The 17,149-nt window shown below is 37.5% G+C and overlaps 1 protein-coding gene across 2 annotated transcripts in view; it reads right to left on the reverse strand.

Annotated features, from left to right (window-relative positions):
* The window catches only part of pot1 (protection of telomeres 1 homolog), a 58,110-nt gene that overhangs the window by 24,688 nt on the left and 16,273 nt on the right, over nt 1-17,149 (reverse strand). For both annotated transcript variants that reach the window (XM_079808968.1, XM_079808969.1), the window contains exons 5-10: nt 14,455-14,562; nt 14,279-14,323; nt 11,556-11,661; nt 9,124-9,254; nt 7,613-7,906; nt 7,366-7,521 (exon numbers count right to left, since the gene is read on the reverse strand). In XM_079808968.1, the coding sequence (XP_079665094.1) occupies nt 7,366-7,521; nt 7,613-7,906; nt 9,124-9,254; nt 11,556-11,661; nt 14,279-14,323; nt 14,455-14,562 (840 nt within the window). The remainder of the gene's footprint in view (nt 1-7,365; nt 7,522-7,612; nt 7,907-9,123; nt 9,255-11,555; nt 11,662-14,278; nt 14,324-14,454; nt 14,563-17,149) is intronic.

The raw sequence follows: 17,149 nt of genomic DNA on the forward strand, positions 1-17,149 counted from the left end.
AAGCGATTACAGGCAGGGGCCGTCTGGGTGTTAAGTTAACCCAGGTGGTTGATTTCTTTCTCACTATGAATAATTGATAGTCACATGTGTATAGAGGCAGGATGTCACAGTATACTGCATCAGCTCTAGCCATGCTGCAGGTGCTCACATTCATTTAGGATGTTTTAAGCAGATCGGACACCCTTTCCTTGAAATCCAAGTGGTCAGAGGAGCCGCATTTGAGATGCATATTACTACCAGGTATAAACAGCAATGTGTCTCGCCTCACCAAAATGCAAAATCTTAATACCAGGCTATCATGGGGGCCTATGATAATCTGGTCCCGTAGCTCTGGCCTCTTGTGATTTATTCAACTGTTTTAGAATTCATTAACATCTCTTAGAAATGTAACATCTAAGCTGCACAATTTGAGGTATCATACATGCCTGTAGCACAAAATGGTGCGAGTTATGCCTTGAATTGTAATACGTAGGATTAGAGGATTTTAAAAAATCTGAAGTAAAAGTAGTAGTAAAAGTGATTCTTGCCCTCCATATTGGACATGTGCAGGCGTCTGGCACTACTTTAATCTCTATTATTATTGTATGAGGCATCCATTTCAAGTTTATAAGCGAGATGGCCTGGGACTCAGATGATGCAAATGGCCCAAAAAGTGTGCAAGAGAGAAAATTTCACAAGACAGAAAGGGAAAAACCAATAGGTGTTCCCTCTGTGTTATCAGAGATTCCTCAAGAAATTCCAGAAAACCCACAATTGTAATTCTAACGCTGCCTAAAATAGGCCTTTACGCGCTTGATGCCACAAAGAAAAATGAACAACAACTCAAAACAGTACAAATGTATTGTTGTTAAAGTGGAACCTTCCTGCAGATTTGTAATGAAACAGAATAATATACTGTATGTCACCTTTAATGTGTGCCACGCTAGACCTATATGATATGTGGAGGGTGAGTGATATATGATGCAAGTCGAAGTCAAGAAAGTGTGTGTGCAGACCCCCACATTGAAGGGCCCCGTTCACCATGACAGCCGTATTGATTTGGCCTTCTCTCTCCTCTCTCATAAAGCTATCTCTCTCAGACCACTTAATCCTAATGGCCGGCTTTATTCGCCTTTTCTCCCTCCTCAACACTGAGCTCAAGCAATTTCACACAATATTAAAGACGATTTGGCCCAGGATATTGATAATGGTGGGGAAATATTCTGACTCAATGCAATCTTTAGTGGATAAATTGCATTTTTGATCATTGGGGATTAAGTTACCAAAAAAGAAAGTAATTTCCTTTAACATTTTCATTATCAATTTATTTTACTGATACTTTGATTATTAAATACCCTAAAAAATCCATTGTTCATCAATTTCCGATTTGAAAAAACCTGTTGGATGCTTCGCATGTTGGTCAGAAATGTCTAAGGCTGGGGTCACACGAAAAGATTTTCGAAATGTGAGAGACCACAAACATGACGATAAGAAATCCTAGATTTAAACTTTTTGTTGCTCTAGTGTATGGAGTGCCGCATGTGACCAGGAAAGACCACCACACACTAACAGATTCCATTCACAAACACATCACACCACAGGAAAATCTGATAAGACAATCTGTAGAACCATCAAGATAATTAGTAAGGAAAAACATTACCTACGTTTTTCCGAAGGGGAGAATTGGGCCCAAAATCAGCCTGCTTATCTTGTAGTGTGTGGTTCTTAGCAAGAATAAAGGTGCAGTCACATTTACCATTGCTCAAGCGAAATTTTGCAGGCGAAATCCAGTCATTACAATTAGGGATGCACCGATAGGACTTTTTTGGGGCCGATACCGATTTTAACAAACAATTATTGGCCGATACCGATATTTGTCACTTGCCCTCTTATTTGAAATTGTCATTAAAATAGAGTGTTTCTTAATCAGCAAAGTAAAAAAAAAAAACATACATTAACTTATAGCCTACTAGCTACTTTATTGCTGCATTATCAAATCATTTCTAATGAACATAGACTGGATCCATTTAACATTCAGCAGGCCTACATAAATGCATAAATACAACAGAACAAGATACATATTAAATAAAACGTTTTTTTTAAGTGGTTTAATGTTTAATCACAGCGTATAAAATATATATGTATAAGTATTCTTCACGGTATAAATTAAATGCATATATTATTATTACATTGAGACGTAGCTAAATTCTACTGTACAACATTAATATATTTCTGTCAACAATTACTTTGTTAAACCAAACTTTTATTTTGACGTGTTGCCATGAAGAGCTTTGAGTTCCTGTGTGTGTTTATAATATGACGATAGATTTTGTCTAGTGAAATGGTAAAATGCTCACGAAGTGACTGGATATGCATTCAAGTCCTCATATTGAGGCGGCAGGGGATGAAAAACACAGCAAGTTTCAGTGTGTGTGTGAGGTAAATGTGTGAATGGCGCAGACGCGCGGTTTCAGAGACACCCAGAAACATGCAGCATTCATATTTAAACAGTCCTTTTGTGGCTTAATATTCACAGACACTAGTATATATCGTGGTTTGATTTAAGTGTACTGATCTACGTTTTATTTATTCATCAAAACTTTGACAAATTTCGTGGCATTCCAGTATGCAGTAAATTCGTTTTTTATGGCTGGATTCCGTCTGCGTTGTCCGCATCGCAGAAATGAATCCTTATGAATGTTACAAAAGATATTTAGTCAAGAATAGTGAGCGAATTTTGTTTGTTTTGCTGTTTGATTAACATTAAAATGCAGACAGCAGCGCATCATGAATATTACATTATAATCTTGGATTATGCAGCAGACAATATACAACTTAATGCCTTCACGCAATTCATTAATAAACCATTGTTTTTTTTTTTATATATATATATCTGCCTTTTTCATGCTATAGCCGAAATGCAGATGGCTGTAAATTTATCAAAAATCGGCCGATACATCGGTGCATCCCTAATTACAATAGGAATGTGCACTACTGGGATTTTTGTGTAAGTTTCAAAAAGTTCCCCATGCAGATTTCATTTAATTTCAACAGAATGCTGCTTGGATTGAAAATGACTTCTGTGTGAGCAGAGCTTCATACATCTCTACGCTACTGACAATGGACCGGTTTTTGCGCGCAAAATTTTGCTAATGTGACCGCACCTAATGTTGCAAAGTGAACCAGACCTTAGGCCATACATGAACTATGAACCATCCCAAAAAACAAAGCTCAAGCAAGACTGACCATAATGTAATATGGCGCTGCTCCATGATGACATAGGATGCCCCTCTGTGGCCTTTTGCAAAGCCTGCATTGATACAGGCTCAGACAGTGGACTACAACAATCAATGCAGCATTATGCCATCAAAGTGTGGACTCTAAGGAGAACTTAGGAGACCGGGTCATAACTTCATTCTAGAAGTCTTAGAAACCAAAGATCCAAAGTTTATTACCAATTGAACCCTTAAAATACTGGTGCATTACTGAGCTATCTTTAATGAATCAGAATAATATCAGCAAGCAAAGGAAACATATATGAGCTTGTCACTCTTCTAATGTACTGTAAAGCAAATAAAAGGTCAAATGAACTAAAGATTTGTATCATAAAAGCAGTGATATGCAAAGAGTGTCAAAAGCTTGATGCACACTCTCTCAGATACTGTCACTATGAAATAACATTTACGTATACACAGCTCTACATCGTGATCAAATTATAAATAAGAGATAGCACAGGCTAAAATACGATTCTCCAACTGTCTGCAATGACTGTTCTCTTTATCTCTAGGTAAGGGTAGCTGATGTATTGGGATATCTTTCTTTCTGTCAGTCCAACTGATAGTTTGTGGCTGAAGAGATGCTTTAACAACATCATGGCCAGAAGGTGATGGATAGGCCTGTTGATTTGCACTGACATATTATAAGGAAGGAAACCCGAGAACTGTATGAAGAACTCAGTGATCTTAAACTGAAGATCACACAATTCTCTGAAACCGCACAGTTAAGGAAGTAATTAGATGAATTACATATATCCTATCTACAAACACACAATGAAGGAATTCAGCAGGGGACATGGCTAAATAGAAGCTCTAGACCTTGGATAGTCAGAAACTCGCTGTTTCCTCTTTTGAATACTCGGTTCACTCCACCCACCTTTGTTCATAACTCGCACGGTGCATATTCAAAAGAACCACTATGCTGAGCCAAACAAAAATGCCGTACTGCTTAAAAGAAAAATATAAATCACCATCCTCTTCAAACTATTACAATAATGCACCAAATATGTTCTTCAGTTGTACAATAATAAAATAAAAATTCATCGTGCTTTTGTGTTTTCAAGGTGTCAAAAAAGTATTTTTTTAGCCACTCAACTGTCATGGAAACAACTAAGCAAACAAAAAGAAAAGAAACAATCTGGGGCTTCAAACCGTATAGCATAAAAGCCTTGCTCCTGTTTAAATATTTATAGAAAGTATTATGGCAGAGGAAGACAGAAATGTAGCCAGTAGTTCTGGAGACAATGCCTTTCAAAAGCCGTTACAAGACAATCATTTGGAGAGGACATTGATGAGTTTTTACAGTGGAAACAGGCAGGGCAGGATTGAAGTGTGAGCAGAAACACAATCAGTAGACTGAAGAGGAGTGAACGCCTCCCAAATAAACCATGAGAAGATGTGCCCACAAGTGTCCTACCTGACACCTCATTCATCATTAAAAGTGCTGGAGTAGGTGCGTGGGTCTCCTGCGACGGATGGTTCAAACAGGCATTAATAGTAACAGCATCACAAACGACGCTCATGTGGTCGAGGTTGTAGGCTGATCAAATGAGATTACTGCTTCTGTAGTATAGGCTTTCTTGCAGGAAGTGCACCCAAGTTGTTCCCCATTGAAGCTTGACAACATTTGTCTTTATATTGTCTCTACTTGTTTTCCAACCAACAGGCAACATAATCTTGCATATCTATACAATAATGGTGTCAAATCCTACTCCTGGAAGACCATTCTACAAAGGTTAGCTACAACACACCTGCTCAGAAAGTTTCTAGGGCTGCGTCTGAAATCACAAACTCTTGAAGTACTTATTTTGAATAAGTGAGCGTTAAAAAGTATTGTTCTATATAGCATGATTGCGTATAGTATGAAAGTAATCCAGACACACTATTTTCACCATGTTGTCGTTGTCATGTGACCCACCAAACCTCAAAGTCTCCATCAAATGCACACTTTCTCGCCAGAAGTAGGTGGTTTTGATTTCGGAAGCAGCCTAGTACCTTCTCGTATTCCTGAAGACGTTGCTTAGATGGTTCAGCTGTTTTTTTTAAAGTTCCCCTTTTATGTTTTTTCGAATATTCCCTTTCATGCAGTGTAATAGCTGTTTGTGAATGTAAACATCCTGCAAAGTTGTAAAGTCGAAAACATGATAAATAAAGTTATTGTCTCCCAAAAGAAAGAATTGACTCTGAACCGCCTAAACGAGTCGTTTGTAATTCGAATCGCACTGCGTTGCGGTTCTACAACACTAGATTCACAAAGCACTTGCTCTTGAAAGATGGGTCAGTACCTACTTTATTTGGACAAACTTGCTCATCAGAATCACAACCTGTAAGTATGAATAATTATTGACATATATATTTTCTACCGGGTGTTCAAAATAAGTAGTTTTGAGTTTTATATTGTGTTTTGACTAGTATATGGATGTTTTATGTTTTGTTTTGTTGTTTCTCTTGTTCTCCATTGTAATGTACAGCACCTTGGAACTACTGTGTAGCCTGTAAGGTGCTATTTAAATAAATAAATGAAATGATAAATAAACATAGGTTTCAAGCTAACTCATGTTATTATCGTCTTACTGAAATAATGGATAGTGTCCATTAATGCAGATTGTCTGTAATTTTTACTACTTTGAATAAAGATAAAGGATCTGGGCTCCAGACTGTGACTAAAATGGTCGCATTTGCGACCAAAAATATTAATTTGAGAGTGATATTTTTGCCGAGATCGCCACTGGCAACAATATAAAAGTACATGTTATGATTAAAAATTGCTTGCCTTTTTACATGAATGTTCTGTGATGAGTAGCCAATCACATATTTTGTTGTGTTGACGTAATAAAATATCAGACTTTTTCAAAGTCCTCATCTCTATCGAGCAACAACGATGACGGCTGTGCCAGCATGAGAGAGATAGAAAACGACGGAGACGTGTCAATGAACATCCGAGTACCGTAAAAGTGCCGGAAGGCAGTGTCTATTTCATGAACACCATGTGGATAAACTACAACATATGTCAACTGTGTGGACGCAAACTAATCATTCAAAATTCTCGTTTTTAATTGATACTGACATAGAATCTTAATCTCAATATATTTTAATCTTTGCTGTTTTTCTGTTACTTCCTGGACTTCACATTATTTATAGCACAGCCATCCATAATCGCAGTAAGATTTGTACTTAACTGTCACCTTTAATATGTCACTTTTAATGTGTTTGTTAATTTTAGTGATCAATTAAACGTTCAGCTTTCAGACTCTTTTAATTTTATCACGAAATACAAGCAATACATTTTGGCAGTCTTTAATGTGGCCTGACTGATCGCTCAATCAGCATTTCGACCTTGGAAAGAGCTTGTATAAAACAGCTTGAGAACAATCATTTCACGTAATGCCAAATTTACCTAAGCCATTCAATGCTCATAAACTCATTAGTCAGCAACAAAAATAACTATAGAAAGGGGCAATTTGCTAAATATATTCTCGTTAGTGCTCGGCTAGGCACCGTTATTGATACTGCATTTTGCACCGCAATAAATTAGAAATATACACATGGATTTGTTGATAGACATACACTTGTTAATGCTGATGGTGAGGAATTACAGTAGCAACCTCATAATGTACCTCAAACTGAGTAGCGTATCACTGAGAATCATCCTGCTCAAGTCCTAGTTCTTCCAAGTTTCATCATCGGACTCGCTCGGATTGATATGGTAAAATGGACATCAGGGTTACTGTCTTTACAGTGTGTGCAAACCTCCAGAGCTGAAGATCAGTTATGGTAACGGCCGTTTAGCTTCCGACAAGCACTGTAAGCAGTAGACAAATCACAACAGACTGGGCCATCTGGCCAATCAGAGCAGGGTAGGCTTGCGGAAAGGAGGGATTTAGAGAGACTGAATCACCCAACGAGTCGTTTGAGAATCATTGAAAAATGTGATGTGCAATGTATATGATGAGAAAATGAAAGTGTTTTTTGACCTTTGATGCATGGAAACCTGGAAGAACCCTTTAGGAACAGCATAATAGGGGTACTTTAATGTTGGATTGTGACCCTCCACAAGCAGGATTGGACACTCGTGCTATCGACCCACAGCTAGATCAATGGCAAAACTCACCTTTAAGTCTCGAGCTGTCTCCATGTGATTGTCATAGACCAGAACATTGGCTGTCAGGTTCATCCTGTCTTTAGCAACAGTGGATTCTCCTTCTAATGCATCGGATGCAACCGCAACATTCAATAGAGGATGTTCACACTTGGTCCCGTCCCACACCTGATCAAATTGGGCAACTGTTAGTTGTACAAATTGGATGTAAGATTCAATGATTTTGAAGATTCAGATTAGGTAAAATAGCAGAAAGTACCTTCAGTAGGATACAACGACTATCCATGACAGCCTTAGCCAGCAACTGGCAGGTAAGATCAAAGTACATCCCGGGATGTACCAAAGACAGAGAGACAGTGGGGTCATTGGATATCAGAGACTGGCTGGCAGCCCATTGGCGAAGCTCCTGCACTGTATGTTTATCGGATTCTCCAAAGTGAAATGATTTGCTCGAGGTACGAGGGGCTACTGGACTGTCAATTATTCCATCGAATGTGACAGCAGACCAACCATAAGTGTTCAAGAGTGTCATGGAGTCGTTGTATATTGCTGCCTGGGAGGATATGGGAAAACAGGATACAAGATACAGTTAGTATTAATGTCTGAATTACTTAATATCATCAAATACAATTATCTTAATACATGTCACTAAGACATTTATTTGGGTATTGGACAGTGTTGGGGGCAACTAGTTTTTTAACTAGTAAAGTAATGCATTACTTTTAACAAAATATCTGAGTTACTTTTTCAAATAAGTAATGCAAGTTACTTTGATATCCCATTTATTGACTGGCATCTCGCCTGTTCCCATGCGGAGAGAATGAGATGCTTAACATAAAACGTGAGGCTTTCCAGACACTCTTTCACAAATATCTTGGCGATGTATGTGCGATTTCTAGGAATATGTGGTACTGCAAGATTACTTTAAGTCAAGGGTGTGAATTTCTGCTACTGGAGGGCTGCGCTCCTACAGAGTTTACATGCAACTTGCTCCAATGCAACTGTCTGGAAGTTTCTAGTAGTCAGGTATGTGGAATTACAGCTAAGTTAGCCCTCCAAGTCCAGAACTGGACAACTCTGCTTAAAGCAGCCTGGTCTCATTGCGAAAATGTACCTCTGGCAACGTTTTTGCAAACCCCAAAATACGTACCAATATGTACATATCACTGCAGTTTCAAAGTGATATGTCCACTGGGTGCCGCCAAAAGCTTCGTTTTTTCCCCGGAACAGATGAGCGTCAATCTGACGTTTTGTGACATTGTTTTTTTAACGTACACCTACACTAAACCCTAAACCTAACCGATAGTGTTAACAAAAGCAAATGTGACAAAAATACAATAGTAACCATGTCTTGTTAGCTTCTGTGAACTCATCTTTGAGCTCTTTTATCATGACTTGTCTTTCACGGGATTCGTACCTGAGCTTTCATTATTACAAGTACAAATCTGTACCAGCTGAGCTACTGAGCAAACTTATTATATATAAAAAAGCCGAGCATATGGAGCAGATTAAGTGACGCAAACTCCAAAATTTATTAATTTACATGGAAAAAAAAAACGATAAAAAGTGCTTGCTGTTTTACTGCCTCTAGTGTTCATTTCACTTTGAAACTGCAGAGATATGTACATATTGGTACGTATTTTGGCGGTTTGCAAAAACGTTGCCAGAGGTACATTTTCACAATGAGACCAGGTTGGCTTAAAGCAAATAAGTGGCTTAGGCCCACTTTCAATATTCTGAATAATGAATAAACAGATCAAATCTCCTCACCTTGAATCTGTGGAGTCTGATAATGTCCCCAACTCTGATGATGACTGGGTGATCCTCCAGTTTTTTAGAGAAGATGTTGCAGCTCACTTTAACATCGGATTGATCAGTGATCTTTAGTGTAGAGCAGTAATCTAGTGACAAATAATGAGGTACTGACTTAAAAAAAACCTCAAGCTTGAGAGATATGCTTGTGACTATGCCAAATAACCAAATATAGTTAAGGCTTAAAGTACTGTTAGTACTGTTAATGACATAAGTTTTGACAAAACTGACTACATGAAACGAATGAAAACAGTTTACCACATTTTGCAATTTTCTTTAATTTGATGATTTTAGTTGCCCAAGCATTTCAAAACTGAGAATATGCATTGATCCATGGTCAATTGGTCACCCTTTGGACATAATGCACAATGGATGTCTGAATGGGAGCTTACATTCTCTTCACTCATCAAAACATTGTTACTTCAACAAGCCAATTGAATGTGACAGAGATTGATTTTTGGCATTTTACGATCTAGAGTACATGTTACGATCCAAGCCATGATCAATGAACTGAAATGTATTGATTTTGAAAATTGCATGAAGGTAGTATGCTTATGCACCGTGAGAAAGTGGTTTGGCAATAATTGGTTTGCATCAGCTTTTCTTGAGATGCAGTCTGCGACTTGATGTATAAATGATCTTATGCAAACACTGCAGAAAACAAACCTCATTGTTCATGATCAGCAGTACAAACCAAGGTCGCCGTTTTGTTTTGGCTATCTTTGAAATGTTATCCAATCTCTGAAGTGCAAAGAATAAAGCACAAATATTCAGAGTTTTTGGTAACCAGCATCCTTGTTACATGTAGTTACTGTAGTAATAACTATGCAACTAACCCTAAACCAAAACCTATAGTAAGTATTTGTAGTTAATTATTATTTCTCAGTACTTAATTGTAGTGCTGGGCGGTATACCGGTTCATACCGAATACCGGTATTAATTTTCTTTATGATATGAATTTTGATGATACCGCAATACCGGTATATGTCGCTTAAACAACGTTCGGAACGCGGCGCAGCGCGTCATTGTTTGAGAGGGGACCCATTTCATTGATGCACTGTAGTAAGAGCAGTCAGAGCACAGTTGAGATCGCATTACAGCACAGCCTATGGCTGTATCCTATACTCTCATTCACTATTCCCTACGTTATCACTTTATTTGAAGGAGTGAATGAAAACGTGAAGTCGGACAACCGTTGTGTGTACATCGGCTGTACACTCATTATTGCGGTGCAATGGGATAGAATGAGTGCACTCAATAACGTCCACTAAGGTTTCGGACACCACTACAAAGCGCTGTGCCCTCCAAATAATGCTATATTTGAGGTTATGGGAGCGATGTCGGATTCAGCCCTTGATTATTGTTGAGAATTCAAACTACACGCGGCGCGCGAGAGAGCGCGGTTTCTGCACGGAGCGCTGCGATGAGTTTATCAACGCTCACCACATGGGTCATATAGCACTGATATAGACCGGAGCGAGTGCGTTTAAAATTTTTATGGACATATTTCAAAAACTCTAGTGCTCTAGACATGAACCAGAAGTGTGTATGCGCGCATATTTCATCACGTCTTATTAAAATGAAATGTATGCACTGATTACACTGATAACCTATGTCTGATCACGAACGCGCTGACACGATGGATTATTCAAAAGACGATGTAAGTTAATAAATAAACTGACAATTCAAAGAAGAATGGGCCAAAAAGTAACTGCTTTATTCTTTCTGTGTTAAACTGATGTGTGTCATTCGTTCCGAGAGTCCTGTTAAATGTATTGCTAATATCCTCATTTCTCTTCGTTTTGGCAGTTTGTTGTTATAGAGGGTTAGATTTTTAAAATGCTTAAGGTGCCCTCAACTCAACTTTTAATATTCAGGTGTCTGTAAGTATGATTCTAAACGTGTTGCAGGTCTGTGTTTTATTGTTTGTTGTCTCTCCACAGCATCATTTTGTTAACCTGTAGACCTATTAACTCTAGTGTGGAATTTTTCTACAATATTCACTCGTCATGACAGTAAAACAGGGCATTCTAGTCAATCTCCTGCAGTATTTCCTCTCTCAATCAGTAGAAAATGTGATTAACACCCTGTCATGCATAGGGGAAAAAATACCGTCATATACCGTGAAACCGATATAATTTAGAAAAATACCGTGATATACATTTTTGGTCATACCGCCCAGCACTACTTAATTGTATAATTACACTGTTACACAGACACCTTAAAATAAAGTGTAACTGGCATTTTCCCTCTGTTTTGACGGCTATTTCGAAAGTGGCCCTGAAAGTCATTTAGAAAGTCATCTTTCCTTTGGACTCACTCTCCAGACAGCTCAAATAACAATGGGAGAGCCTATTACAGCCTTGCTGGGATGATGGAAATTCACTGACCTGAACCTTTAGAGGGGAAAGGCTGTTTGAAGAAGGTCACCACGCCATAGACGTTCACCACAGTCTTGTGCTTCAAATTGTTTAGAGGAACATATGTGTATTTGGCCTTCATAGAAACAGGGAATATTGCCATTAAAGGAATGTTCTGGCTTCAATACAAGTTAAAGGGAGAGTTCACCCCAAAATGAAAATTATCCCATGATTTATTCACCCTCAAGCCATCCTAGGTGTATGAGACATTCTTCTTTCAGACGAATACAATCAGAGTTATATTAAAAAATGTCCTGGCTAATCCAAGCATTTACAAGCATTACAATGGCAGCCCAACATTTGAAGCCCAAAAAAGTGCATCCATCTATTATGAAAGTAAGAAAAATATCCATATTCAAAGCTTTATAAAGTGAAATATCTAGCTTCCGGCAGACAGCCTTACTTATTCAACTTACTAAGAAAGTGTAACGACTCTCGCAGTTCAAAATGCTTACGCTACGGCCGACGTCATACACAGGGTTCCCACACTTAGGTTAACTTCAAATTCAAGGACCTTTCAAGGACTTTCCTGGGCCAATAGAGCATGGTAAGCGGCGCTCAAAAGTGTGGCTTTATTTCACTTTTTTTTTAAATCCTGTGTCGGCACAGTGCAACACGTGACAAACTTATTTCTTGCACAGGAGGATGCACTGCAATGTACAAACATGTGGTGTAACGTTACAAATGAACGAGTGTAGCATGTTTGACATGCTGCGCAGGTCCACTGTCTCGTCCTCCTCGGGCAACCCTGCGCTAACCAACGTTGTTAAAGGGATAGTTCAACCTGAAATGAAAATAAAGCCTTCTTTTACTCACCCTGCTGTTGTCCCAGTGCCCTATATCCTTCTATCTTTTTGGACCTCAAAAGCAGAAATTTTAAAAAATAGTCCTGCACGCGCTGCTTCCTATCATGGCAGTGAATAGAGACCAGGCTAAAACATTACAAAAATTATACAAATGTATCACGCAATGATACAGTGAGACGCGTGCCATATATGGAAAGTGTTCAGAGGCATACTATAAGGTTTTGAGAGAAAGAAACCGTATTATTCAGTCAAAACACTGAGCTCGGCCGTTACTCTGCGCACGCTCCTGTGTGTGCACACTCAGCCGTCAGCAGGCGCCGGCGCTCATGCCTACTATAACTGGCACTGTTGTCATGGCACTCAGGATAAGCACACACACACACCATTTTGAGAAATCAGGCTCAATAGAAACAAACCCGACTCTCGCCTTTTCTATAACGTATATAATAAGAAATAATACAATGATACTAATATTAAAACCTCCTGAAGTGAATGTTGTGTACCGCTTGTCATGACAACATTGCGTGAGGCTACTGACGGCTCGGAGTGCGCACACACAGGAACGCGCGCATTTGAACAGCAGCAGGGTGAGTAAAAGATGGCTTTATTTTCGTTTGAGGGTGAACTAACGTTATGCCTTTAACGTTACCTCGTCACAATCAGGTATGTGATTGTAGTGTAATAACAAAGCCCTTGACCAAATTGCTAGTAATTTTGGTGAACAACAACGTTACTGAAATTATTTTTCCCCCTCCTAGATAAATGTAGCTTTACGCAAATTGCCCACGCTAGTAGCAGTCCTAATATGACTACTGCTAATGCTATTTCTAAACCGGTGGAGACTAGGTGTGAAACTCCATTCACCTTTGCAGCAAAGCAGGGGAAAATACCAGCAGAGAAAGTCCCAAAACTAAAACTCATTATTGAATCAAAATAAAAAAATTCTCTGTGAAATGAGCCAGTGACATGTTTTGACTCCACCTCTCAAAGAATCGGAATCGAGAATCGAAAAGAACCGAAATCGAAAGTAAGAATCAGAATCGGAATCGTTCAAATCAAAACGATGCCCAACCCTACATACCAGTTACGCTTTTTCCGTAAGTTGAATACGGAAGGCGTTCTGGCGAAAGCTAGATATTTGACTTTATAAAGATTTAAATATGGATATTTTTCTTACAAAAACCCATTCGCTTCAGAAGGCATTTATTTACCCCCCAGAGCCATGTGGATTACTTTTATAATGGATGGATGCTTCAAATTTTGGGCTGCCTTTTTTTTATTTGTCATTTATAATGGCAAATTTTACTGCCATTATAAAGCTTGGAAGAGCCGGCACATTTTTTAATATAACTCTGATTGTATTTGTCTGAAAGAAGAATGTCATATACACCTAGGATGGCTTGAGGGTGTGTAAATTATGGGGTAATTTTCATTTTTGGGTGAACTATCCCTTTAAGCCTTAAAACTGAAAAATGGTACCATAGTACAATATGGTTACAATAATGCACAGTAATTATTTCAGATATCAATTGTCAATGTCAAAAATCCAAAGGACTAGAGAAAATGAACACTGAGCAAGTTTTTCTTCATTTGAATTTCTTCATTTATTCTAGACTGAATGTGTCTGGAGGCATGTAGTGTTAAAGCACTTGATCTGGCTCAAGCAAATGTAAAAGAGGTTGGCAAATTAAAAGGGACGCTGTACTCAAGTGAAGGAACAACCAATCACACAATCATACAGAAACGAGCTGAAAGAGCCGGTAGACAGAAGCCAATTTAGATAAAGAATCTCCTTGATCTCTGGCGGATAAACTGCATATATGGTATTAGGACAAAGTGGGAGAGATTTTTCTCTCATATCTACATGAAAAGTAATGCATACTGTACCTCTGAACTGGAGGGACCATGGGAGGGGGCGGCAGAGGGACATACCTATCAATCATCCCGATAGAAGCAATTGAAAAAATATTAGAAAAAGATGTTAAAGTAAGAAATATGGTTTTCACAAAGTTAAAGAGGATGGTGGGGGATTTTGAAATGCAATCACATACTGTAGCACTCACATAGACACAGGCATCTTTGTCATCCATCTCCAGCTGACAAGGATGTAGTTTGTCTCTGAGAAAAGATGGAGACTTTCTGATAGTGAACTCTGCCAATAAGACAACATCCTAAACAAAAATAAATAAAATAAATCATTGTAATGCATTTCATGATGTATTATGCCAACAATAACAGTTAAATGTTATTTCAATTTTTTTATTAATATAATTTAAGAATTAAATGTTCTATTGGTAAGATATATTTAGTAAGACTAGGCACTGATATTCATATGCAATTTTTAAATATGCAGACTGCTATATCAGTTTTTTATTGATAAAACCTCATTTATATACTGTGTGTATAAATATAACATTATTAATAACCTGCTTCCTTTGGCATTGAAACTCTTGTTTTTGACTACCACAAAGTATGAATTCTTCAAAGAGTAGCATTAAGGCAAAAAAACAAAAACCCGATGTATCAATTATGACATGAAAAGGAAATTGTTAATTTAAAGTTTTTTTTACATATTTTGACAAAAAATATTCTGGCTATTACATGCCCTTAGATCGAGTATATGGGATTATCTATGCTCGCTTTATCCCCCACCAAGCTAAAATCATAAATTTGATTAGGAACATAACATCCACACAGCAAGTCACATGATTTGAGGTATCATTCATTTGTGTAGCACAAACGGGTCCCCAACGCTAATTATGAGCAATAATAGAGATTCTTGCATTGGCAAACAACACTAACAATGTCCTTGAGTGGAAAGGACTAATCAAACAAATGGCGTCTCATCCCTTAATCTATAGGATCAAAATCAAACTTGTGATTATTTTTAGACTTCAGCATCTGGATAAATTAAGCTGACTTACAGAACCCATCTAAGAGTTTAATCCTTGCACTGCATGAAAAGTGGGATTTTCGTCAGTATGTGACACTGTAGATTGCCGTGAAACTTTAGGTTTACGACTGTGCACAGCAATTTGCAGGCAACACCGAAAACTGCCGTAAATTGTCGGAAATTGTCGTGGGCCTTGCTTGGCAGTTGTCCCCCCATGACCCCCCCTCCCCTTAATTCTAGGGGAGGCTTTATCATGTAAATGAACATGCTGTGAGCTACACAAATGCAAATCAGAGTAGCAGCAGGGGGAGTTTTATCTAGGTTCTGAATTTTTTTGACTAAAACAAGTTTAAAGTTTAAGTTAAAATGTTAACTTAAATTTAAGTTAAATGTACTCGTTTTAGTACACATTACTAAATTTTTAGGGCAACCAGTTTGCTCCAATTTTTTAAGTAGATTCAACTTGTCCGGGCTCACAGTGTAGATGAATTACTCTGTATGTCATTAGCAATAACCAATGTTATGTAAAAAAAATTAAAAAATACAGGACAGCAGTTTATGTCTTCAACCTTTAGAGAGGTTATGTGATGCAACAAGACAATGAACCAAAGCACACAAATAAATCAAGTAAAGCATACAGTTTACATACCAACATTAATTTTTCCACCCTGCACTGTGAATGATTTTTTAAATGGCTATTAATCATAAATGTGAAAAGTACAAGTTTGTTTGTTTATAGTTAAGTCAGATTGTGTTTTTCTGTAATTGTCATTTAAATTGAGCTCACACCACATTTTATGAATTATCAATGCAGATTTTCAAGAGGTGGTTTCCTGGACAGGGTTTAAATTATGCCAAAAGTAGGCCTTAATCTATTTAATCGTGAGTTAAAAAATTGTTGCCTGGAACAAAGATTAAGCACAGATTACTAACACCAGGACTATGAGTCCTGAACTAAAATAAACTGGATTCATTTACAGTTTTATCTAATTGCTTACACACAATTTCTGAAAATATGGCTCCATTTCTTGTAACTCTACACACAAAACATCAGACATCTCTTGCAAAAGCAACACTTTGTGCAAAACTATTTTAACTATTTCCAAAAATGTTGTTTTTGCATATATCTAACTACACAATGCACAACTGAGGAATTTACAGTTGAACTGAAATCAACTGAACTGAATCAACACTGAAGTCACTTGAGCTGAATATTGACACTATATTGGCTTGTTAGAGCCGGTTTACAGCAGAATTTGTTTTGAACTTGTTACTGAAGCTGCTATGAAACAATATATTTTGTTGTATGCATATTCTTTCTTTCTCAAACCTGAGTTTTGATTTCTAAGTGATCAATTTATGTATAAGTGTTTTCACACATGATCATTGGCTGTATGGGTCCTCAGTAAATTAATGTGGCATTTAAATGGCAAAAGTTATTCTTGTCTCTATGACTTATGGCTTCCTAAAGACACGTTTATGGGTAAATAAAATATTAATAATATAAATAAAATGAATATCAAAACATATTTTAAATATAATGAAGTCAATTTATTATAGCACTCATCAGATGTTCCTGGAAACAAAACAGAGACAGAACAGTATAAACAAACTATACAACAAACTAAACACCAAATTACAAAAACATTATTATGTGAAAGTGAATAAAGTTGTGTGTTTTCAGTTATAAGTATGTGCTGTGTAAATTAGCCTATACTTTTAGAAATTATATATAGCCTAACTTTAAAAAACAAACAATAACCCATATAGATAAATTATAATAATTGTATAATATTAAGCATTTACTTAATATACATTGTAACATTAGGCTACTTTACTCTAGCACAGTAGTCAGTTAAGCAATT

This window comes from Gobio gobio (assembly GCF_949357685.1).
Source record: "Gobio gobio genome assembly, chromosome: 25".
NCBI classification, from domain to species: Eukaryota; Metazoa; Chordata; class Actinopteri; order Cypriniformes; family Gobionidae; genus Gobio; species Gobio gobio.